General features: G+C 39.8%; 1 protein-coding gene and 1 long non-coding RNA gene across 7 annotated transcripts; one reads left to right on the top strand and one right to left on the bottom strand.

The window, feature by feature from the left end:
* LOC103134386 (E3 ubiquitin-protein ligase Midline-1-like) lies at window positions 1-25,204 on the top strand. Of its 6 annotated transcripts, XM_016668601.1 has the most exons (3): window positions 1-150; window positions 20,212-20,933; window positions 22,940-25,204. In XM_016668601.1, the coding sequence occupies exons 2-3, from the start codon at window positions 20,268-20,270 to the stop codon at window positions 23,060-23,062; spliced, it is 789 nt and encodes a 262-aa protein (XP_016524087.1). In that variant the 5' UTR covers window positions 1-150; window positions 20,212-20,267; the 3' UTR covers window positions 23,063-25,204. The 6 variants fall into 6 exon arrangements, with proteins under 6 accessions (XP_016524087.1, XP_016524082.1, XP_016524086.1 ...); XM_016668596.1 differs by lacking the exon at window positions 22,940-25,204 and having other exon boundaries at window positions 20,212-21,880; XM_016668600.1 differs by lacking the exons at window positions 1-150; window positions 22,940-25,204 and adding an exon at window positions 7,315-7,391 and having other exon boundaries at window positions 20,212-21,880.
* LOC107835624 (uncharacterized) lies at window positions 14,082-15,749 on the bottom strand. The gene is made up of 2 exons (XR_001661433.1): window positions 15,424-15,749; window positions 14,082-15,336 (listed from the first exon to the last, which is right to left on the bottom strand). It is a non-coding gene; the product is annotated as an uncharacterized LOC107835624 (long non-coding RNA).
* Window positions 25,205-25,241: the final 37 nt, after the last annotated feature.

The following is a 25,241-nucleotide window of genomic DNA, read 5'->3' on the forward strand; positions in this document are numbered from 1 at the left end:
GAGTGTTTGCAGGCAAGAACACCTTTCAGTCTTCTGTCTCCTGCCTGTCTTCCTCCTCAGGGAAATAGCCAGCTGTCTAAAAATAATTCTCTGCTTTTTCCCTTCTCCACCAGAGAGAGAGAGAGAACACATACAGCCATGGGGAAGCAGGTAAGATCTGATTAAGAAGCGTTTTTCTGTTGGACTGAAGGAGTTCCAACTCTTAAGATTTTGATTTGGTTGAATCAAGTAGAAAGCTGATCAGCTCAGGGAGGAGCGGTAGGGAATCCTGCAGGTCATTCTGAAAAAGACACTATTGATTTCAGAATATCGATCACAACACACTGAGCCTCGTACCTGGATGCCTGTTAGTTGTTTTTTTTTTCTGCTGAAAAAAAAACAACAAAAAAAAACAACAGGCATGTTGCAGTCTGTGTGAGTGAACACATGCATGGAGGAGAGCTGGAAGAAGCACTGAACTTTATGAACTCATTAAGAGAGTTTTGACAGTTTGAGTTATTTAGTTACAAAGTCAGTTCAGACGGGAGCCAGATGCTTTGTCACAAAAACGTCCCCGTTTTCACATGCTTCACGTCTGCTGACAGCTGAGGAGCTCCGATATGTCAGCTTCCTCGTAAAGCAGCTGCTGGTGAAAACATTCAGCTGGCAGAAAAGGTAGTATTTCACTCTCACAGAAAGAAAGGTAAAGACCAACTTTCAATGAGCAGAGCAGGTTTCGTCCTATCTTTCCTGTTTTAATAAAGCAACACAGCCTTTGCTCTGGCAAAGTCTGGACATGCAATATTGCTGAACTCACTTGGATTTTCTGTTTTTTCCGTGAGGTAAGCTTTCAGATTTTTTTTTTTTCTTACTCCTCGAAAGACCGAGCAAATGTGTTTTTTTTTTTTTGGTTTTTTTTTAATGGTATTCTTTTTTTCTGGGTTCTAGAATTGACTTAATTTGGCAATATAAATGGATTACTTTGGTCAATGCGCTTTGGATGTTAAAAATTTCACTAGTGTTTTCATCACTTAGCTCTGTTTCCACAGCCCTGCCTCCAAATCATAAACACAACCATATCCATTGCATTCTCAGTGCCAACTTCATTAGCAGCTGCGAGGCTTTTGTGCCTGGTCGTTGTGACAGGGCGAGAGGTGTGGCTAGATCACCCCCATTACGACAGCCAATAACAGCACAAAGAAGCAGGACGTTAAGAATTATGGGCGCGCATATCCACACGGTCACATTTTAGGGCCGTGAATTTTGAACATTCCCAAGAAGCCAGTCTTTATTATGGAGAGGCGGAAGGACAGGATTAATCGAGCGCTGATTTTAGTTAAAAGGAAATTTAATTCACTGCAGATGACATCCTGATGAATGGGGAGCAGTTCAGCGCATTGCGAAGCTTTGGAAAATAGTAATATTGCTGAAACAAAGTCTTGCTTTTTCATAAAAGTATGTAAAATAAGTAGTGAACACGTGTGTGCTTTTGTTGATTGAGATATTGCTAATGAGGCCATTGACCATTGGAAGTTTTGAAATATAACTGCAAACATTGCTATCATTATTATTATTTTTATTTTTTGGCAACTGTAAAATTTTTTAAGGTGTTTTTGCTTTTATGAACCAAACATGTCTGCATTTCTTTGGTAATCAGAAAGGATTTTTGTAGACCACGAGTATAGATTAACCCATAGCAACAGGAAGAAACTTCAAATATTGACAACTAGTTTCTCTACTTTCTTTTGCTCTTTGAAAATCCCTTTCTTCCTGTTTTTAGTAGATACTTATTCCACATGTCACTAACGTTTTAGCCGTGACTTTCTTTGACGAATACTTTGGTTTAGATTCATTATATGGATTACTTTGACTGTTACCAACATCTGGTGCAAATTTCATGTGATTGACCTGATTAGACAAACATATTAGTTCATGTAATAGTTAATGCTAGCTACCATGCAATTATTAGAACAGCATGCTATTCTTAAGAGGGATTCAATCAGCTGCTGAGAGCGACTGTAAGCAAGAAGTCAACAGAAATTCCTATCTTAGTGAGGTGTGGTCGACACCACTGCTAGGACTGTGATGGCTCTTCTACTTGTTATTTAACAGTGGTTAGCAATTAACTTAATGGAGCCTTACCACCACCATATGGTAAGAAGTATGGACCAAATGTCACCAAAAAGGAAAGAAAAAACAAAACCCTCGTCCTGTTACGCAAATTACACTCTTGTAGCTTTTACTTCTCGAGTCTTTCATTCACTACATGAATGAATGAATCCTCCATTTAATATTAATTCGGACGTTCAGCTGTCAGCAATTCACTGTGATTGCCTGCTTGTATAAACCTGTTTGATCTGGTGAAACAACCAACACTAAATGGGGAAGTAAAACTAAACAAGGCAAAGGAACAGTACCTGCTTTTGGCACAGCTCTATTCATTTTGTGGGCATCGTATCCGCTGGGTCTGTGAGATACCGTGATATAAGGGATTGCAGTAATCAAGACATATATTTTTTTAAGTACATGCTAGTGGCCTCAGTTGGTAAAAACTGGACTTCACCACTGAGGTGATCTGCCTGTCAAGACTAAAATAACCATCCATTTTTTTACCCCAGGATTGGTGGCAGTGCCTTTCAGATGGCCAAGATCTATGATCTTAGGGAAAAGAAGAAAAAAAGTGAAATGGAAAAAAAAAAAAAAAGAGACCCAAGAACTGAGCTTTGCGGAACTCCACAAGAAAGTGAAACAGAAAGATTTGAAATTTCCCAGGCTGACACAAAATGCTCTGTCAGATAGGAGCTAAACTAGGCAAGAACAGTCCACCCAATGCCTGTACGGTGCTCTAAGGGACAAATTAAAATTTTGTGGTCCACAGTATCAAATCCAGCTGTTAAATCCAATAAAACCCAAGATCACACAATTTGCAGACTCTGTGGCTACAAGAATATCGTTAAAAATCAAACAATGCATATTATTTACGTAATTTAAATTCTGACTGAAAAACCTCAGGAATGTTATTTGCTGTTAAAAATTCCATGAAATGTTTGTAAATAACTTTCTACAAAACTTTTGAAAGGAAAGATAGCCTTTAGATAGGCTTAGCAATACAGTTGGCTCAAGACTAGGCTTTTTAACCAAAAGATGCACTGTGGCATCTTTTGGTTAAAAAGTAGTCTATCCTCAGGTGGAAAAACACCTGAGGACTAATAACAGCAAACACAGAAGGCCCCGAAATAGAAAATAGCTCTTTAGAAAAACATAGGTGGGAATAGATCCATAGATGAACCTAAGATATCAAGATGATCAATAATCTCTGCCAGATATTGACGCCAACAGTCCTTTAATATTTGAAGTGACATCCGAAGCTTATTCTTTATCCACTTTCTGTCTGCTTTCCAGAAATTCTGCTGAAATTTGTTCAGTTTAGAGCTGCAGGTGGTAAATGTTACGCTGATTTTAGACACGTTCTTCCATGTGTATTGTAAAGTTTTCCACCACAGCTTACTATTGTTGATGCGAGAAGAAGTCATATTGAGACACAAAGTCGACCTTAATAGTCGTAAATGGGGTCGTCTGAGTTTCTCCCACTTTCTAAGTTTTTAATCTATTTAACCGAGATGTCAGAATTTCTGTGTTCTGACTACAATACCTATAAATATCCTATCCTAACGATAGGATAGGATATTTTTCAATAATGATGATACTGGATATTACTATCTTTCCATAATGATTTGGAAAGTAGTAACCAGAGCTGAGCAAAAACAAAAAACAAAAAATGTACTAGAAAAATTGGGGAGATTTATCTGTAGACATAAATTTGTGGATTTGTTTGCAAGTTTCAGCTCCAAGCCAAGATTACACTGTGATTTACCGAAGAAGGCTGAAAAGGAATCAAAATGTCCTTGAGCAAAGTATGAGTTTATGATGCTTATGTTTCCCCAAAATATTAGCTGCATTTTTTGTTGATTTATACATAAAGTAAAAGTATAATGTAGAATATATATGGCATTAAAGCTGGAAAACAGTTTTAAAATACCATTTTTTTTTCACCACAGAAACTGGATGTTTAGCAGTGCAATCGAGTTTGAGATCTAGTGTATGCAGTTCTGTGCAATGAAGTGTAGCTGAGTGAAATGGTGTCAGTAATATCTAAAAAAAAAAAAAAAACATAAATAAATCACCCATCTCTAACTTTAGAGAAGAACGTGCTTCTGCAGCCAAGATTCAGGAATGTCCTGTGATGTCCTGAAGAAATGTTTTGGCATCTTGATGGACAGCAAATGAGAATATTCAGTTGCGCGTCCCTAAGATAACATTGATGGTGTTTGTTTTATAATGTTAACTGCTCACCAACAATGTCAACATGCCCAAGCAAACGGGTTTTTTTTAAAAAAAAAAAACAAAAACAAAAAAAAAAAAACCTAAGAGAAAACTGAAATTTAGGTGATCCTGACTCAAACAGCTGGGCTGAGGCATTTGGCTCTGACTGCCTCCTTGGACATGTGAACGCAGCCCCACCACAGATGTTCAGATTGACTCCAGCAAAACGCGGTCGAGTGTGACGGTCGTAATGTTTAACAGAGATGGAGGAACGGCGTTGTCTGAAAACTCTTCAGCCCGCGGAGAACAATTTCTTATCTGCCTTTGTCAAACAGGTTCCGTCTTTCAAAGCGACTACTGCTTGTAAAGCGAGAATACAAACCGAGGCCGGGGGGTTGGATATACAGCCAGAAAGTGCAGGGGTATTGCATTACTATCATCATCTTTGATAAAGTTAGTTAGCCGCAGATTTGCGATAAAGATGTGATAAATTCTCTGAGATAGATTCCCACACAAGCTGGAAGCAATTACTGAGTCATCTGAGCAGAAAGAATGCAGCAGGCATTCACTGAACCCTTTCGAAAAAGTAGATACGTTTTCTTTTCCATAAAAAAAAAAAAAAAAAAGTCAAGACTTTCTGAGGAGCAGTTTGTGGTGTGGACTTAAAATAGTAGATTATATTTCTTTTCCAAAATGCCTTCCCATATTTTTTTTAAGCGAGAAAGCACCAGACAGCAAAGCGTTTAGCAATTTTATTTTAGCCACAAAGTACAACGAGCTTCTTTGGGAAATGATCAATGACTTTTTATTTTGACCACAATAGTTTCTTTTGATCCCTTGTTATAGTACTTAAAACAAAACATAAAGACTTCTTTTTTGAATAGCAAAGTTTGCTTTATTGTTTCAAAACAGATTGTCGGCAAACTTTGAAGTGCGAAGTATTCAGGGCCCTTAGAATTTTCATAAAAACTTAATTGCATTGATATTTTATTTAGTTTGTCATTCACAAGCTTCTGTCATCTTACTGTTAACTCTTGCAACTTTTGTCACTGCTATACTATCACAAATATAGTTATGTCTATAAATATAAACCATCAAGTTTCTTCATGGGGATGATATGTTAAGCATAATGCGGAGTGCCAATTTCTTGCCACTTACATTTGCAAGTTTTGAGCAAGAGTTTATTTTGGTGTCATCTGACCCAAGCCCCTCCTTCCACATATTTCCTGTAGGTATTCCCCACATGCCTTCTGGGAAAATGTAAACAGTATATATATAGATATATATATGGCTTTATTTTTGCAGTGGTTGTAATTTTACCTGCATGACTTCGATAAAGGCCGTTTCTGTGACATACAAAACTGCTGACTGATTCTATGCTCTTGGTCTCTCGGCTATTTCCCCACAGTCTGATGATGCCACCGCCATATTTTCCCATGAAAATGGTGTGTTTAGCTTGATGGCCAGTGTTCCCTTTCAGCCTCACATAGCATTTTGCATGTATCCCAAAAAGGTGGACTCTCCTTACCGAATAGGTAACTTTTTAAAGCAGTCGTTTGCATTACGTTTTATTTAGGCCTACCAATGTCAAGAAGCGGTCTCAAGGCAAATTCACAATTTAATTTTTTTTTTTTTTTTTTTTAATGCAAAATACAATTTTGAAAAATTTGAAATCCATTCCCAGTGACATAAATTGAAATGAGTGAATTCAACATGACAAAATGTGTAAATGTTCCAAGTATTGTGAATGCTTGTATAGAATTAACAAAACGTCTTTAGAACTTTGCTCTTTCATAAATCTAAACAGTGGTGCTTATCAGGTTTCATAAACATTTCAAACTAAGTTAAGTCTCTGTATACATGTGCACAGAATAAGTTAGTCTAATTTACTACAGAAGAAAAAATGGAGAGGATCGTAAGCTTAAATCTGATGGTGGCATTTTCACGACCATTACGCTGCTGCGGGGGATGAGGATCAATACCAGGTCGGCTGCCCACACCAGTCCTGCTCATTTAGCCTGCTAACCTCGAGCTAAATGCACGCAGAAACAAGATGGCGTGTCCTTTGAGAGCCTAAATCATACTAGATTACTTTGAACTAACTTTACCTGCTCTGAAGATAAACCGCTGTGAGCGTTAATTAGCTTTTCAATAACATTCTCATTCATTTGGCTAATAATCAAGCCGATTGCGGGTTAGTCATTGGCAGCGTGTCTTAAGGCACGAGCACAATTAAAAAGTTGAACTTTTGCCACGACGAGGGCAGCTTTTGCTTTCATCTTATTGTTCGCTGGCAGAGTGAGGGCTGTTCTAGTTCGGGAAAAATGATTATAGTCGCTTAGATCAGCACTTGTGCTGAAAAAGACCATCCTAATGCCTGTAAGCACATGCTAACCTAATTAGACATTTACCTTCAGACTCTAATTACTGTGATTACATTGAAGTTTGATGCCAAACATAATATTATAAAAGACATTTTCTTTTATGTTGCCCATCACATCTAGAGTAGAATCTGCACAGCATCATTTGGTGAGCAGAAGTTGGTTAAAAGGATGTATAGGTGTGTGTGTGTGTGTGTGTGTGTGTGCTTGTGTGAGTGTATGCGCCAAACGCAGCGATGCAGCACAACCCTGGAGACACGGTCCCATCTGTTCAAGGCCGGGCCTCGTAGTTAGAAACTCATCAAAATGTGGTCCCCAAGGTTTGTGTACCCCCCACCCCCCCACTTTGTCTCTCCATTTGCTACCTCTTTGTCTTTTTGTTGTGAGGGTGGGTGGGGAGTCAGGGGCAACTGCTCAACCCCAAAAAGGGGGCCGGGGTTGCATTAATGAAGAACATATCCATGAAATGGCCTGGTGGACGTGATGCTTGCTGGTCATGATTTATGCTTGCATGAGCATATAGCCAGGGATGGGGCCGGGGCTGGGTGGGGAGATCCAGCAATGAAGGAGGGCGTGTGGAAAACAGAGCTTCTGTATGTTTTGTTTATTCTCTCATCACTGAAATAGAGAGGTCAGCTCTCAATGTGGGAGATTCCTTTTCGTCTTGTGCTCGAAAATAATCTCAAAGATTTCTCAGGACTTTAGCATGTGAGTTGATTTTACCGTTTATTTTCCCGGCTGCTGAAGACAAATGAATTTGCATTTTGAGGCTATTCAAATTGTTTCTGCCTTACTCAGCGTATCTGGCTGCTTTAAAGCTGTGTAATGAGTATTTATTTTAAATGTGTTATTTTAAAAATCTTATTTGTACAGTTTGTGTTCGTAGGCATGAATTAGGATTTCTTTGTTTGGCATGACATGGATTTTCTTGTGGAACTGCTTATACTGCAAATTGAAAACTCTCCTTATGACATGATGACTATGCAGGTGGAAGAAAAAAAATCCTCTCTCTTCTTTCCCCAACTATTAACATTTATGTAACATTCAATTTCATGGCCTGTTTTGCTCCAACTACTTATCTTGCTTTTCAGGAGGGCGTTTCTGGCCCTCTGCAGGTCTTTTTCTAATTAATGCAGCTTGATGTGCCAGCCATCATCAAGAGGACCGCCTTAGGCTGCAAATGGCCTCATTTAATGGAGATGAATATTCATTTGTTTGGAATAATTTTGTGGACAGTTATGCTATTAATTGATAAGGGAATATATGTGTTGTTGTTTTTTAGGCTGTAATTATATGGGGATTATTCTAGAATATTTGTAGGCTTCACTGCCACCGATGCAAATGCAGAAACAGAAACAGAAACGATCATTTTTCGACATTGTGGCATCTTGTGACAGCATTTTATACTGGTTATTTAAGATAGGGTGTTGTGAGAAAGTATTTATTCCCCTGCTGATTTCTTCTGTTATTTTATAGCATTAAACTACTTTTAATATCAGACAATGATATGAGGGAAAACAAGGTGCAGTTTTAGAATTTCCTTTGTTTTATGAAGTGAAATTAAGTTACCCAGGCCGACCTGGCCTTGTTAGAAAAAGCCTCTGAAACCTAATAACTGGTGGTAACATCATTGGCAGCAACGACTCCCGCAATAACTGGCAATGGGTCTTTAATCTTCGTGGAAATATCTTGGTTCACTCTTCTTTGCGGACTTGTTTTACTTTGGGGGACGTTGGAGGGTTTTCAAGCATGAGCAATCTGTTTAAGCTACTGCCATATCATCTCAATGGGATTCGACAAGGCCACTCCAAAGCCAACATTTTGGTTTTAGTTTTAGCCGTTCAGAAGTGAACGTCCTGGCGTTTGGATGACTGTCCTGTTGCAAAGAATTTCTGGTGCAAACATCAAGTCATCATGGTCATGAAACAGCAAAACAAGCCTCCCATCATTTTTAAAGTTTTATGTATGGCTTACGTCTTTTTCTTTTTTTTAAGTTACATGTCTTATGAAGGATGCAACAGGATGAACCCCTTCCAAAAACTTCCACTTTTGTCCCGTCTACCAGAAAAAAAATATTCTTCTAAATGTGAGATGGGTCATTGTTTTCCTTTTGTTCACCAGTCAATATCGCCTTGGAGCTTGCCCATGGATAGTATTTTTGCTCGGTACCTTTCCAGCTGTTGAATAATGAACACTGACCCTAACTTTGACAAATGAAGATTGCAGTGTTTCGATGTTATTCTGGGTTTGTTTGTGACCTTCAGGGTGAGTCATCAATGGAACGTCTTTTGTAGGCTGGCCATATTTCTTAATTCTACAGGCCTGGCTGTAATCAGGCCTGCTTGGGGTGAGTGAAATTGGATAAAAATGCTTATAAAGTTTGCTTTATGACTTAACAGTGGGTCTTTGGCATTACTTTTTGTTATAGTTTCCCGATTAGCTACACGGTATAATTTCAAAACTGCATATTGTATTAACACAGACTATTAATTGCTTATTTTAAAATGTTTGAGGATGTGAAAAACTTAACAGTGACAGCTAAAGGCACTTACTTCTTAAAAGTTCTGTCAGGACTCATATATTTTCATACCACAGTAAGTCACTTAAAAATAACACCAAAAAATAAAGATCTCTTTTCTTGAAAGCAAGAGAAACCTTGTGTGTCAAACCAGAGCAAAGAACAGCCTCAGTTTCCAGCGGGAGAGGTGGGGACGGATTAAAACCACAACCCAGACAGATTTTCTTTTGTGGAAAGATAAAAACAGAAACAGACTGTTTTTTTGTTTTGTTTTGTTTTTTTTTTTATTTGATGTTTTTTTACAGTTCAGGGAAGGGTGTGACCTCTGGAATGACCAAAGAGGGCAAACCAGTTTTCACTGGCTTCACATGTCTGCTTGTCTTTCAAATCAAAGTAAATAGCCATGATTTTCTGTCATTTTGTTGCAAAAGAATGAATTCATAGATGTGTTGCAGGCCCTTTAATAAGAGAACTTATAATTATTTCAGATTTTATTGGGGTCTGGGAGGGCGGGGCTGTTTTCATATTGAGTTCATTTTATACTTTGTGCAGCATTTCTGTCAACTACTGATGGTTGTATGTGGTATAGAGCTTTGAAAAGACTTTGAACAACATTGGAGGCATGCTAAAAGACATTATCAAAACAAACTTGTTTTTTAACAGCTCATCAGAACCACAGGGTGATCCACTCCGCATTGATGCAGTAGTTCCTGTAATAGGAGCAATTGCAGTGCGATACATGGACGTGTGAAGTAATTATGTTCATCTTATGGAATATTCAAATTTTCTGAAAAACTGAATTGTTTGGTTTTTACTTAGTTGTATGTCATAATCATCTTGACAGAAATAAGCTTAATATTTCTCTACGCGTATTTTATCTGGTGGATGTTTCAGTTGTTTGAACTGCAGCACACAAACTTTAATTAGTTTAGCGCTTTCTGTGTGTTTTGAATTGGAAATGGATTTGCTGAGCGCTGTTTACAAATCTATTAGTGTTCAGAATGAGTCAAGCACAGACATCAGACTCACAGCCGTGCTTAATGTGTCTGTTGTTTCTCGTCATTTGTCAGTTAGAGCGTTTAGTCTCGGTCCTGTGAAGGGGAGTGACCTCGTTCAGGTATTGTCTCAGTCACAGGGTCTCTACACATTTCACTTCCTTACAAAATGCTGTTGACTTCAAATTGGCATTGGATGTTGGGAGGAAGAGGAAACTAACAGACAGTGGTAGGCTTGACGAAGAAACAAACAATCTGTGAAGAGAGAGCTGAGGGTTGGCCAGTGAAAAGATTAGAATGGCATTTGGCTCGAGAGGCAGGATGCATCCCTGCTCCTGCCAAACTGCCATAGCAACGGCAGCTTAATGCATCCGTCGTAGACCCCCCACCCCCCACCACCCTCCCCGCTGAGTGTCCAGACTGTACCAAAGTGTCATTTAAAAGATCTTGACATTATTCAGTTTGACCCTAGCATTTACCCAACTGCCAACGTATTAACCGAAGCACATTTTTCCCCCCTCAAATCCAGATGCAGAGACATTTGCTGTCAAGTCTGACAAGTCTGCAGCTTTATTCTAAATGACATGCAAATGAGTGAGTTGTGTAAAAGTCTATTATGGCTGTGCATGTAACCCTAACGGATCAATCCTATCCATCTTAGAGCTCCCATTTGTCATGCTGGGCACCCCTGCTCCCCGGTGACCAATCAGGAGTGTTTCCTTAGAGGCTAAGAGCAGCCCCTCACCTCCTCATCATCGCAAGTGATTGACAGCTTCCACAGGAAGGAGGGGGTGGATATTTACCTCCTCGTGTTCTCATGGGACCAAGTTAATGATCCCAGCCAACAAAATAACACAAAGAGGGAAAAGCCTGAGAAGTCGGTGCCTGGTTGAACCATTTGGAGCAGTTTCGGCTTCCTTTGGAGAGAATTAGAAAAAAAGAAAAAAAGAGGCTTGTGTGAGAAGACTTTCAGAGACAGGAGGAACACAGATGAAGCGGCAGCACCCAGACAGATAGTTAAAAAAGTAGAGGGAGTCTTCTGAGCAAAGTCTCAAGTTTTTAGAAAACTCTCATCTTGGTTTCTCTGTGTATCTTTGAGTCACCCTGACTGGACTGTCTGGTTGAGTGACTAACAGGCTGTGAGGTAAGACACACTTTGTATCTTTGGAGAAGGATGCATAAAAAGTCCAGATGAAAGAGTAAGAGTTTCTGTTTAAGCTTCGACAGCCTATTGGTCTGCTGCATTGAATCTGCTTCACAGTTTTCTGTGAATATTTTGCATTTTGGATGCAAATATTTTTTTTAACAGCAGGTTGAATATGAACAAGCAGTCTAGTGGCACTCAGTGGCCTCCTGCACCTGTTCATATCCATTCACTCAAGGGGTACTTAATTAGATACACCTCTTTAATTGTTTGTTAAACAGTGAATCACCCAATCAGATGGCAGCAGCTCAATGCATTTAAGCATTCAGGCCTCTAGGCATAGCGAACACGACTTGCTAAACTTTAAACAAAGCATCAGAATGTGAAAGACATGGGATTTAAGTGATTTTGAATGTGGCATGGTTGTTGGTGTCAGAGAGGCTTCTGAATATTTTCTAGAAACTGCTGATCTACTGAAATTTTCACATAAAAAGTGACATTTCCGCAGATGAAAAACAGGTTGCAGGCATCAGAGGTCAGAGAATCATAGAAAGACTGGTTTGCGATAACAGAACAGGCAGCAGCAGCTGAAATGACCACTGGTTACAACCACGACATGCAGAGTGGCATCTCTGGCACAGTATGTCAAACCCTTAAGCAGAATGGCTTCAGCAGCAGAGGACCACACAGGGTGACCCTCCTATCAGCAAAGAGCAGGAAACCGGGGCCGCAACAACACTGAAAAAAAAAATGCTTCCATGTCTGATTAGACTCTTCATATTGGCTGAGAGTCAAAATATTTCAAACAGTGCAAAAGCGCAAGTCTTTCCTGCTTTATGTCAAAAGTTTAGTGTGGCGGTGTCATTTTTTTGACCCGTCTAACCAACTGAGAATTGTTTTAATTTATGGATTTTCTAGGCAGCAAAATGTAAAATTCAAAATTTCATATTATGGTGGCTGAATTTAAGCTGAGTGTCCTGAAAAAAACATAGCTATGTGTTACTTTTTAAGGGAAAATTGACTATTAAGTCCCTAAAATGGTTTGACTTCTCTTATTTAATTTCACACCATTCTGAATGCAGCAGGGTGAACTGAAACATGAGGACTCCTGGGCATGGGAATGTGGCTGCTTTGTAATCCAAGTGAAACTATGCCGTTTTGCACTGTGGTTTTACGCCGGTGAAACCACAGCCCAAAACATGCATCTTGCACAGTGATCCAATTCTAAAAAAAAAAAAAAAAAAATCCTCATACCCAATGTTGGTGACAAGGTTGATTCGGGTAACGGCGTCTAAACTTTCAGCTGAGAACCTTCTGCGATCTCGCTCTCTCGCACTGCTTGGGTGCCAACCGGGTCAGTCTTTCCACATGTTAGTTATTTTCTAAGCAACTGAGGAATTGTGAGCAGACGCCAACAATGTGAGAGAAAACTTTCAACACTTTTTAAGTCTGCAGTCACAAATCTCAGCGCATTCCTGTGTTTAATCTGAGAAATATGGCTGATGACAGCTAGCATCTGTGTTTAAGTACATTGTTTGACTTCAGTTATTCTCGCTGTGAGCATGGTGCAAATGTCCAGCTCCGATGCTTCCAACTAAATTTGATTGAGGTTAAGGATGATGGTAACGGTATCCAACAGTTTAATTTTGTTTCTGGTGTTCAGCTGGAGGCATCTATGCGAGTTTGGAAAACCTCTGCTCCAAGTTACGTCTGATAGCCTCAAGTTATAGTGCGGAGAAGCAAAAGTCCTGCCCCCCTTTCTCACTATTGGCTTCTCCAATATCCTGCAGCCCACTGCATCTAGATGGGATGGTTCTCAGTCAGAGTAGATAAAAAAAGGTGGCAAGTTTTGATCCTCCCGCGGGCTCAGAGGAGAGGGTTAAGAGCTCAGAAACTCACAGAGAGTCTGAGAGGCGAGTCACTACGCTTTAAGTTCAGACCGCCGCAGTGGATCAGCTTCGCAGAGACTCTAAATATCAGCGGTGAATGACTGTGGAGGTGGCTCTGTACTTTCCCTTGCTTCTTTACAACTGGAACCATGAGGCAGGTAAGTCAGGAGGTCACTCAGAACACAGCCAGTGTGTAATGTTACTGTGCCTTTGTGTTTTTTTTTTGTTTTTTTTTTCCCTGCTAAAACATGAGTCATAATGTGTTTCCAAAGCTCCAGGCAGGGATCTTTTTAGGTGCAAAAGTTGTCGGGGTATGTTATTTTTCCTAAGGTTTTGAACCGGATTGCATGAGAGGTGTGATGACTAAGCAAGGTCTGAAGGGAATTTCTGGAATTAAACGGCACAAAAATGAGTGGGTTGAGGCTACAGCAGACTTCCTGTGTAAAAACAGTCATTTGCAACAGCTTTGAGACATTTTCAAACACATTCTCGACTGCAGGTTTTCTGGAAATTGAATGAATTAATCTTTGGCACATTTATTTTAGTTTGATGCATTACTTTTGAGTGTGCAGCTTCAAAAGTATGGTTATTGCCATTTTGTCAACAGATCCTTTTTTTATTATACATTTATCATTATCAGATGTCACGGTCCACTTCATTGTGGAGGAGGAAAATGCACTCTTGTGGCTCCTATTAATTAATAACTGGTTGTTTTAAAAAGAAATGCAAGGCACCTTTCCAAATGAGCACACTGCTTCTGATCACTACTGTGACTAAGACAACAAGCTGTCACCATGGCAACACATGTGGAGATCTTTATAGCGTTTATGGAGTCAATGAAGTGCTTGAAGGGACTGTTAAGAATTGTTTTAGTAGTCTTTATAAACAGTCAATATCTTACCTACAGTACAACAGATTACTGTATAACTCTCTTAGTGTTTTTGTTTAGTACAAATCCAGAGGAGTTGGTTCTGGAGGCTAAAGGAGGAACTAGTGTAGGAGGGGCTGAAACCAGAGTGGAATCAAGACAACTCCAGTGTCAAAAACACCACCTTAGCATTAAACACAAAAGCTATTTAAAAAAACAAACAAACAAAAAAAAAACAAACAAAACAAAACAAAAAACTTTAAAACGCATTGTCATGTTTGAATTAGGAAGTTATTTACACTGGAGATAAAGTTTAAAGCAACTAATTACTTTCTAGGTAAATGTATTCCAACAAAGTGCAACTTAGATGAATATTCAAATGTTGACAAAATAGCATCTGGAAAAAACCAACATGATTGGAGGCCAAAAATCTATTTTGGTTTTTGCCCGTGTTGGACTAGCCATTACCTCCAGTCCATCACCTTCAGTCTCTGAGACCTAATCTGGATTATTCTAAAGAAGCAAAACTGTATTTATTGTGAAAATGGGATGATCTCAAAACGGTGAAATGCTTGGAGAAAATCAGAAATCCTCCCAAGGTTCCGTTTTTAAAATTGGCACAAACAAAAGTAGTCTTTTTTGTCCCCTTTTTTAACCAGAATTACATTTTACGAAGTTTAATCTTATAACGGCTGTGTTATATGTTCAAAAGACAGAGTTAGGCCAGAGCAAGAACAACTAAAGCTTTCAAAGAGATGGACGAGATATTCTTACTTCTGAGAAAAGTTTTTTAATTTTCCAAGAAGTAGTTATTTGAAAGTCACCGTCGTTAAAGCGGGTATATTTTCTCACATTTTGATCCAATCTTTGTTAATGTATTGCTAAGCACGTGACAGTGTGAATACTTTCTTGTATGCAGTTTTGCAAAACAACCACAAGATGTCGCCATTTGCGTGTTTTCTCCACTTGGAAATCGTCAATCCTAAACGACTTGTCCAAACTTAAAAAGTCAAAACTTAAACGAGTACATTGACGTTTTAACTCAACGGGTAACAGAGTAGTTTTAACCGTGTGCGAACTTGGAGGAAGCGGGTTGCAGCTGCATGCTTGGAAAGTCGCATTCCTTGAAGTTCCTGTGGTCATGGAAAGGATAGGGTGTTTTCCCGCTGATGGCACCTGCCAAGCCTCGTAGAGGAAATGAGAAGTTGCTGCCGACCAGGATGACCTGCGTTGCTCAGACTGTAAGACAGGAAACCAAATAAACTTGTTAGCACAACCAGACTTGTGAAATGGCAGAAACGGTACATTTAGCGCCACGGTTTTCACCTGAAGCTTATTATTAGCCCGGAACACCGTTATTCTTCTCCGTGCCAACATGTACAGATGAGGTTAAACTCCAGTCGCAGAGATGCTAAGGTTAGTAATTAGGTTGCGCTCTTTAATCATTTAAACTACAGCCTGTGTCTCGGCCGTACAGGCTCCATTAACGATGATCTGGGTAATGTGTGCAGCTGCAGATCAGGTAGATTAGTCAGTCTAATCAGCTGGCTGGTGCCACCGCAGCTGTAAATCACATTAGGCCTGAGTGGGCCGCTGCTGAGCTGAGCAGAACCGAGCAGAGCCGGCTGCTTCTGCTGCTCCTCCGGCCCTGGCCCCCTTCATTGGTCACAGCCACGCTACCAGGACAGGATTACAGATAAATATGTTAGGTGTCAGCCCGGGGAAGAAGACAGAGAGCAATAACAATCTTTCAGAGTCTGAATAGCCTACATGGATCAGGACTATCATTAAGGGTGATAAAAGACCATAACCAAGAGGATTAAGGAGCGTTTGAGCAGGAAATTGCCCTCATATCAAAGACATTTTAATTGTTTCATCTATAAAGGACCCATTACTTCCTAATCAAAATGTAACTCCACATGTCATTTCAGTACCTTGGTTCATCGTTTGGGGCTGAATTCCAATGTTTTAGACCAAGCTTTCCTGAAAAAAGTCTGATTTTTTTTTTCCCCCTCTGTGAACTTTTTCACATTAAAATAAGAAGCTCTAGCTCAACCTTTTGGACATTGCTCCTATAGGCATACCGCTTCAGCAACATGATCTTCCATCAACTATGACCAGCTTTTCTGTCCCTGAAAAATAAAGGTCCCACACCCGGATGTTGCCAACACCATGTTTTACAGTGGAGTATGTTCATATAGATGCAGAGTGTTATCCATTAAACATGCATAATTTAGTTCTAAACTCTTTCACTGTAGTTCTTAAAACCCCTTAACTGTCGGGTGAACATGGGTATCCTCGTGGACCCTTTGACTTCCATGTAAGGGTTTTGGGAGTGACAATTGTGAATAGAACACATTTTACAACATGTTTAATGTGTCCCTTATGTGTGTGCCATGCAGACTGCAAATTGGACTTAAGGATCTCTCTCAATAATGCCTTTCTTTATGCCACTGGCAGGTGTGCAGTGGTGCCATGATATCAAAGCTTGTGACATAGTTTTAATCTGCACCCTGATACCACCCCTGAGCTGTCAGACATGCTCCTTTGTCTTCATGATGCTTTTGTACATTAATGAGCTCTAACAAACTCGTAAGTGATTCACGGAACAGCTGGCTTTATTTTAGATTAAATTGCACACAGATAGTTTAATATGAAGTGAATATGTGTTGGTATGTCAATCAAATTCCCATTTTTTTAATGGAAAATTGATTAGTATGTGCCTTAAAGTTAGAATGTGAGCAAAAGGTTATTATGTTCACATTGTCTTTCATCGTTTTACTGAACAAATGGGGTGAGTTTCCCTTTCTGCTCCAGGGCGAGTGAATGTATTTCCCGCTGGAGGCTGCACAGAAAGCGCCCAGGGAATCAAAGTCACATTCCCTTCATGTCTTACTCTCCCTGAAAGTTAGCATCTACAGGTGTGTCTGGACTTGAGCGAGAGCTTTTTTAATATTTACAGCTTCTTGTCTGTCTCTGAGAGCGGCGAGTCTCCCGGGGGACCCCTCTGAGTGACAGGAGGATCAAAATGAAACCCAGCAGGGGTGTGTTCGGAAATAGTCGCACATGGTAAGCAGATGGCTGCTCACTGACTCGCCACATCAGGGCCAGCTGTGACAGATGTGGATGTTGCCGATGATGTTAAGTCATGTCTGGCTTCATTTTCTAGTCTTATTGAACATTCTCCTTTGAGACTGCGCAGATATTTCGCAAGCTGTACGATAATGCCGGAGTTTGAATTACTCCGGAGAGGATCTGCCTCCAACAGGACTTATTATTTGGTTCTCATCACTTGTTCACTGGCTGCAAAAAGAGTCATGACCCTGCGGTAGAGCCTGGCCAACTCTCATCTCAGCTTGTGTTGTCAACTTTTACCCTTGAGTCCCTGATGGAAGTGCCAGGAAAAGTTTGAGTCCACAGCATTGTGCTGCATGAAACAGTGGGAACAGTTGCACAAAGAAAGCTGAAACTGATCCCGATGCTTTGAATTTCTGAATGGGCAGGGCTGCGAGGACACTGACCTGCCTGTGAGGACGAGGTTTCCGCAACAATCCCGTCCCCTCTGTTTGTTTTCGACGTTTTACTCCCTCTCTCCCCACACTCACTGCTGTCCGCTCTCCTCCTCTTCTCCCAAGCTCTGGCCGGAGCTCCCGCTGTAGGTGGAGCTGGCTTTCCTGGAATTGTCGGGCAACTTTTCCTGTTGTGCTTGCTACCTCTTGCTCAATCTTTCGCCTAATGACAGCTCTGCAGCAGGATTACTGGGGTCTGGAAAACTTGTGCCATCTGGATGCGTGCTGCACGCCGGAGTCCATGTTTATTGCATTTGTTAGAAACAGATTTTCATGATTCAGGTCAGAGGTTTCCCTGAAGCAAAAATGTCTCGGCAGTGCAAAGTGGGGCGAAATCCATCGGTGGGTAAAGTAAACTTTGTATGAATGGGAGCGCTTTTAGGAATGCAGAAAATACTTGGGGCTGTTTGGAGTGGCTCTTTGCCACAGTGTTATTTTACAAGCTTTTGTATAAGTCCGGGACGTCTTATGATATAGCTGGTGATGACATTAGAATAGCCACCTCTTCCTACTGTGCTTATTTAAAACTGCTCTTTATTTGCCTTGTTTTTTTTATCACAGACTGCATGCTCCAACAGGCGAACCTGTTTGACAAGACCTGCAAAACCTATTGTAGTCGGCTATGTTTTTGTGTCTTTTGCGGTTTTTAATTTTTTTATTGCTTTGAAGTTTTATTACTCAAAAATGTTACCTGTGATTAGTAAAATGGTAAAAAATATATATATTTAAAAAGTAATGTTAGAAAAACAAGGATTTCCACTGAAATTAAATTAGAATTATGCTATATGTCTAAGACATATAGCACATCTCCTGAGACAGTGTTATAAAGTACACTTAACAAAATTTGTTATGAAAGCTTTTCTGTTTAAGATTTTTTTTTTTTTTGTCAACAATGGTGGGGGAGAGATCAGGTTTAATCCAGAAAAGGAATTTCTTGGCAGTTGCATTGGCAGGTTTGTGTGTAAAGAATAAAGTAACAAGCTAACGAAAGCCAACAGATGCTTCCCAGTCACAAGAGACATGCTCAACAATTGCGTCTTGTGTTGTAGCCACAGTAAGATAAGCAAAAGTCTGGAGATTCGAGAACAACGGAAAACACAAACTTGCTCTGAGATATTTGTGGCGTCCCGCACAATTTTCAAGGGGCTGCTTGTGGCCCGACTGTCCTTGATAATGAGCTTTTGCCCTCTTCACGCTTAATGAGTGGAGGTAAAGTTCGCGCAGGGAGACACTGTGAAGTCCGGTGCGTCCGCTTGCAGCTGGGGGTGTCTGAGCGACCAGGGAACAAAGGCTTAGTGTCTGTGACGGTGTGGAGCCCCAGCCTTCTGCAAGCAGGCCAATAGACTTCTGCTTGGCTGAGCTGTCAGTCCTCGCTGCTCTGTTCCCCAGTGGATGACAGTGCAGAGGGGAACTCATGCAGGCTCCCCTGGAGCCAAATTAAAATGAGCTGCAGCTGCATTCTTCTAGTTCAGCAAATCAGATCTGCACCTTATACGCAAAGGGTTATTTATTAGTAGCAGACACCTGCTTATCCTAACTGTCCCACAACTATTTACACAATTCATGTACTTGAGTTCATCTTGCAAAGGAAAGCCAAATAAAACTCAAGATGGGACTGAATTAATAAATTCTGATTATTCTAAGTAACACATAGTTGTGCGAAAGTCTTGTTTAATTCAGGTTTTATTTGTATTTTGTCTAGAGAGGCACCACTCAGACCTCTTGCTGATACTAATCTTAGCAAATTTCCAAGTCCTTTTTCAGAGGACTTATGATGCCATGGCTCCAATCATTCACAGATCATTCACTTTTTGTTTTCTACCAGTTCTTTTGTAAGCAGTCATTAATTAAATATATTAACAGTAGAGACAACTGTATGGTGTTTGTGAGGGAGATTCTGTCACCATAAGCTACTATTTTAAAGACATTTTAAATTGCCTTTGGCATATTACCAATTCTAGTGAGACTAACAAACACTGCTACTGAAACAGTAAGAAACACTGTGTATTTTCTCTTGAGAAAATAAGCAGCCTTTCTTAAACACTTTCCAAAAGACTGCCAACATTACAATATCAATCACTTTCCATAGTAGACTGCGGTTAAAAACTGTATCTGTTCAAACTTCCTGCTCTTTGCTGTAAATGTTGATCTCTCCTGTAGCCTGAATGAACTGCAGACATGTCTTTACATGTTTCAGAAAATACAGTTTTCATTTTAATTTGGCTTTTACCTCTCTGTGCTGCCATTGACATTTTTTAATCACCTTACTGATTCTGAAAATAACCCATATCCGAGTCATCTTCCCTGACTACCAGCTTCCACATAAAAGAGTGTTAATGCTTGTGAAATCTAGAAGCTCGTGTGATTAAGCTCTCTTATTTTGAATTCTTACCCAATCTGATCTCTATGCCTCTCTATTCATTAAATATGGATAGTTGGATTGAATCATTTCAACATCTATTTAATTAGTTTTTAACTCTCCTCCCCCCCCCTCCAACTTTCTATAACTGAGTAACTGAGCATTTTTCCTTTGTGTCATTCATAGATAGCTGATCGGCTTCCCTGGATTTCCCTCACAATCCCTCTTTGTTGTGCCTGAAAATGGAAACACTAGAGTCTGAGCTGACCTGCCCAATCTGTCTGGAGCTTTTTGAGGACCCACTGCTGCTGCCCTGTGCTCACAGTCTTTGTTTCAACTGTGCCCATCGTATCTTGGTCTCCCATTGCACCCCCAGCGAGCCTATCCAGTCTATCAGCGCCTTCCAGTGTCCAACTTGTCGCTATGTCATTACTCTCAACCAGAGAGGCCTAGAGGGACTCAAACGCAACGTGACCCTACAGAACATCATCGACCGCTACCAGAAAGCCTCTCTAAGTGGACCCAACTCCCCAAGCGAGACTCGTCGTGAGCGGGTGATCCCAGAAGGCAAAGCCATGACGTCTCCTACGGATCGAGTGCAGTGTCAGTTCTGCGAGCAGGACCCCCCTCAGGATGCAGTAAAGACCTGCGTTACCTGCGAGGTGTCGTACTGCGAGGAATGCCTCAAGGCCACCCACCCAAACAAGAAACCCTTCACGGGCCACCGGCTGATTGAACCCTTGCAGGACTCCCATCTCCGGGGGCTCATGTGTCTGGAGCACGAGGACGAGAAAGTCAACATGTACTGTGTAACAGACGAACAGTTGATCTGCGCCTTGTGCAAGCTTGTCGGCCGACATCGGGACCACCAAGTAGCGGCCCTCAGCGACCGGTATGACAAACTCAAGGTAAGAAATGGAATTATTATTGGAATGCTTGAGAATTTAAAATGCAAACATTCCAGACTTTTTTTCCCCCTGCAGATCTCACTTCACCTCTTGAAGTACTTTATTATTCCAGTTGCACAATATGATAGTAAATTATTAAAATTTGCATCAACCAAGAAGCAAATGCATGATGTTAGTGGTATGCACTGTCACATAAATCAAAGTTTATCAGCAATTTTCTTAAAAAAAAACAAACAAAAAAAAAAAAACACTGTCCTTTGCACTTTACCTTCCTTAGAAGCATTTCTGAATGATCTGCAGCTTGGCAATGCATGCAGAAGTAACGAGTAATTACATCTCAATCTCTTTCAAGTTTACTTTCTAATGTTTAGGAAGCTAATCTGAGTTAACGTTGACCAAAATAGTGTCTTCCCTTAGATGTGATCGACTTCTTTTCTCAGTATCACAAAATTCTGTGTCATGATTTGAAAAACTAACTAAACAAAAGACAGACGTATTTTGCCTGGAATGAGAAATGAGTTCTGGATTTCTTGGTAATCAGTTGTGAAGCCAGTGTTCGTTTTCCGACAGGTCCACAGTGGGGGATTTTTTACAAGCATTATAAGCTTTATAGGACTAACTGTGCTGTAGTATGTCATGCAAGAAAACCACCTTTTACTCTGCTTTTAATTCCAGAATGCAATAGCACTTGGACCAGGCACTCACATCCTTACCCTAAGGGGAACTACTCACTTTCAACAGGAGGGCAGGCATTAATAAGACATGATGTTAGCTGGAGCGTGAAAAAGGTGTCTCTGCTTTCAGTTCACTGTAAATTTAAATGAGCCGTTCACGCAAAAATTGCACTGTTATTAGTGATTTATTTTAGCTTGATGAGTTATATGGGTTTATTTTATGATCTCATTTAAAGCGGCCCTTAGTAAAAGAAAACAAAAATGTAATCAACGGTTTCAGTATGGAAGCCAGCAGATGACACACCTTAAAAAGTTTATTTTGTCATTTTAATTATTTTTCCCTTTACCTCAAGATTATCAGTAAAAGATTGCGTTATCTCAGTTTAATTAAACCTTATCAATATAAGTTTCATTATGATTTAGAAAATTAGCCTTTAAAACCCGTATTTTATGACATGCGACCATTATTTTCTCATGCCTAGCTATAAATTAAGTATCACCAAAATCATGATGGTTGTGCTAGCTTCTTATTCAGGCTTAAAATGTCAGCTGAAGGAACATTCATGCAGGATCTACATATTGCTTTTAAAAGTCATCTAAAAATGTTTTAAACAGTCATGCTGACAACAGGTTTGTGTTGAAAAGCCTGGACACAAAAGAATAGATGCAGGATGAACCTCCATGATGGTATACCAGCATTGTCGCTGCAATATTAGTGGCATCGTCCACAGCAAAATACTAAATACTATAACTCAGTTGTTTGCATAGAGGATAATCAAAGTCAATCCATTTTCCCAAATATCAACAGCATAGTAATATCTATATATATAAAAAAAATGAAAAATCTGTTTTTCTCAGCATAAAATGTGATTATTGAGAAAATGCCATAAACTAGCCTGGCTACCTTTCAGTAACAGAATGATAAACTTAATTAATAGCAGCTGTCATACCCATTCCTGGCGCCGTGATTTGGGAAGTTTTCAGGTCATCACGTGATCTATAGTCAAAGTTTTTATGAAGGAAACTATTCTCTTCTGAAAAACAAAACAAAACAAAAAAAACAGCCCTTTTTCTTCTTAAAATGAACGGCTGCATGAAAACAATGTCCACTTTCTTCACCGACACTCACAATGTTCATGCATGAGTCACAAACAGATGTTTTTATTTATCATAAAATCAATCCATACCACATTTTTCCCGGTTGCTACGCTTGCCGGTCACAGCGGAATTTGGATGCAAGCGGTCTGTTGGGATGTTTTTTGTTTTTTTTTTTTAGCTCAGAGGATTGGTGTTAACTTCTCTCCTTTGTCTGATCATGCTGTCATCATGCAGAAGTCTCCTGGCCGCCTTCTCTGTGCGGGGAATGATCAGTCATACCAGGAGGCGGACCAGGTGATCAGCGTCATTTCTTTAATCAAACAATCGGGACGGATTTGTTTTATTGATCTTCCTTGAATCTGAACGTGATCTTCCTGAGGGATGAAAAGTATCCGTGAAGATAAAGTGATGTATTCCCTGAAACAGCTAACACGGGTCTAAGGCATTGACTAATGAGACATGCTAATGTGACCTTGGCAGCTGTTAATGTATGAGGTATAGTGCTCAGTTTTATGAGCCTGTTGTGTTTTCATTATTGCATCTAGTAACTAATGTGAGCACTAATGTGGCTTAATAACATCGTCTCAATGATTAATGACGTTACGGATAAAGAGGAATATAAAGGCTTTCCATTTAATCTTCTCGCAGAGTTAAGTATTTACTTGCTGGGTGTAATTTTTGATGTTATTCTTTTTTATTTATCCCTGCGCCCTATGGACTTCATATTACATGCAGCCACTTCCGCTGTTTGAGGTCGGAAGAGAAGGAGGAAATGGCAATTCCTACCGCTGTGGAAAATAGGCTTTTCTTATAGCATGCAGCCCAGGACCCAGGTGGCTCTCAGCTGAGCTTGTGAATAGCTCTGATGGAGTTTTTCTCTTGATCAAAGTGCTTCAAAATGTCTCTGAATCTCCCACATAAAGAAAATTGTGTGGCATTGCACAGACACGTGTGCTGCTGAGTTATTTGGATCATTATGTGCTGAGATCAGATCCATAATTGCAACATTTTTGTGTCAATATTTGACTTCGAATGATCAAAGAGAGCGACTGCTGCATTAAGGAGTACGACTTTTCCAGTCAATCCCGAAGCTTATATGTAAACAGGCAAAAGAGTGAAACTTTGAAGTGAAATTAAATCGACTCAGTTTAAACCATGGGAAGATGCTAATCTAAAACCGTGCAAACAATAGGGGATGATGTTAAGACTTTAAAAGATGTTATTGGTGATAGTGGGACAGTGCTGCACTTATTCACAGTAAATTCCGTTTTTAATTTATGTGGTTGTGCAATGATTGCAGTAAACAGAAGCCATTGTGTCCTTCTATATAACTGTATGCGAATTCAAACCGTTTATCTTGTAAAGTACTTTGAAATGACATTTGCTGCGAATTGGGGCCTCATAAATAAACCATGTTGAGTTGAATTATATGGAGCATTGTAGAAATGACTTTCACTCAAATTTTGTTCTCATTTTCCAAATAGTAAAATTATACTTTCAAATATTGAACTTTTATTGAACTTTTATTGACAGGAACACCAGTCTGAATTAACATATTTTAAAAGGTAGAGCAGTAAATATCCTTGTGCAATGTGTAATAACGGCGTTAATTATCACATTGAAAAAAACAATTTGATGGAGGCGTAATAATATTTACAAAATGTGACGTCGACTACTACAGGAAATTAAATGTTAAAGTTCTGGAAACCATTTCTTCCTCTGCGTGTATGTCAGCTTCTCTTGAATTTCAATGCAAACACACATTATTCTGCCTAATGGTTAGTGATTATCTGCACCCAAAAGTATTGAGGAAGTCCGGTAGAGCGCATTCTGAGATGCATGAAAGCCTTGATTACAAATCAGGGTTATTCCACCTAACGCTGATCTTGATTTTCTTGTTTCTTTCACAGCTGTATGTAAAAAAAAAAAAAAAAAAAAACAGTTTATTTTATATATTTAATGTAAAAGTTATGCAAAATGTTTTTCTTATTAGGTCACAGTCTACCTTTGTTTCCACTTCTACCCTAGCTCAGGAATCATTGGCATTCCACATGCAGGACACAGCAGACCACAGCCAGCTCTAAAATATGGAGGGAATTCAGCTGGAAAACTTTTTTCTTATCGTGCCTCAAAATAAATTCAAACATTTGGGCACACAGCAACAACAGGGCTGACGGCAGTGGGGCGCCAGTCACGGTCAGGTTTTTTTTAGCTATGTGCAACGCTCCACATATTTTTGGATGACATTATTTTAAATCTGGTATGAGATATTTTGATATAGGACTTGTCCCAAGAATAGTTCTTCAGGGATTGGAGTCTGATTTTCCTCGTCAAAGAAGGGGTCACAATATCTTTAGCTGAAAAGCAAAACCACTAAAGACAGACCTCTGGAAGGATACAATGGATAAAAGCTTCTCTATTGAAAAAAAAAAAAATATTTTCCTGTAAGGGACAATTTAGGAACCCACAGAAATGGACAGTCCTCAAACTAAAAAAAAAAAAAAACTAAGACAGTTCAAAATTAACTTCAGAAATG

The sequence above is a fragment of the Poecilia formosa genome, unplaced genomic scaffold, assembly GCF_000485575.1.
Source record: "Poecilia formosa unplaced genomic scaffold, Poecilia_formosa-5.1.2 Scaffold16, whole genome shotgun sequence".
Classification (NCBI taxonomy): domain Eukaryota; kingdom Metazoa; phylum Chordata; class Actinopteri; order Cyprinodontiformes; family Poeciliidae; genus Poecilia; species Poecilia formosa.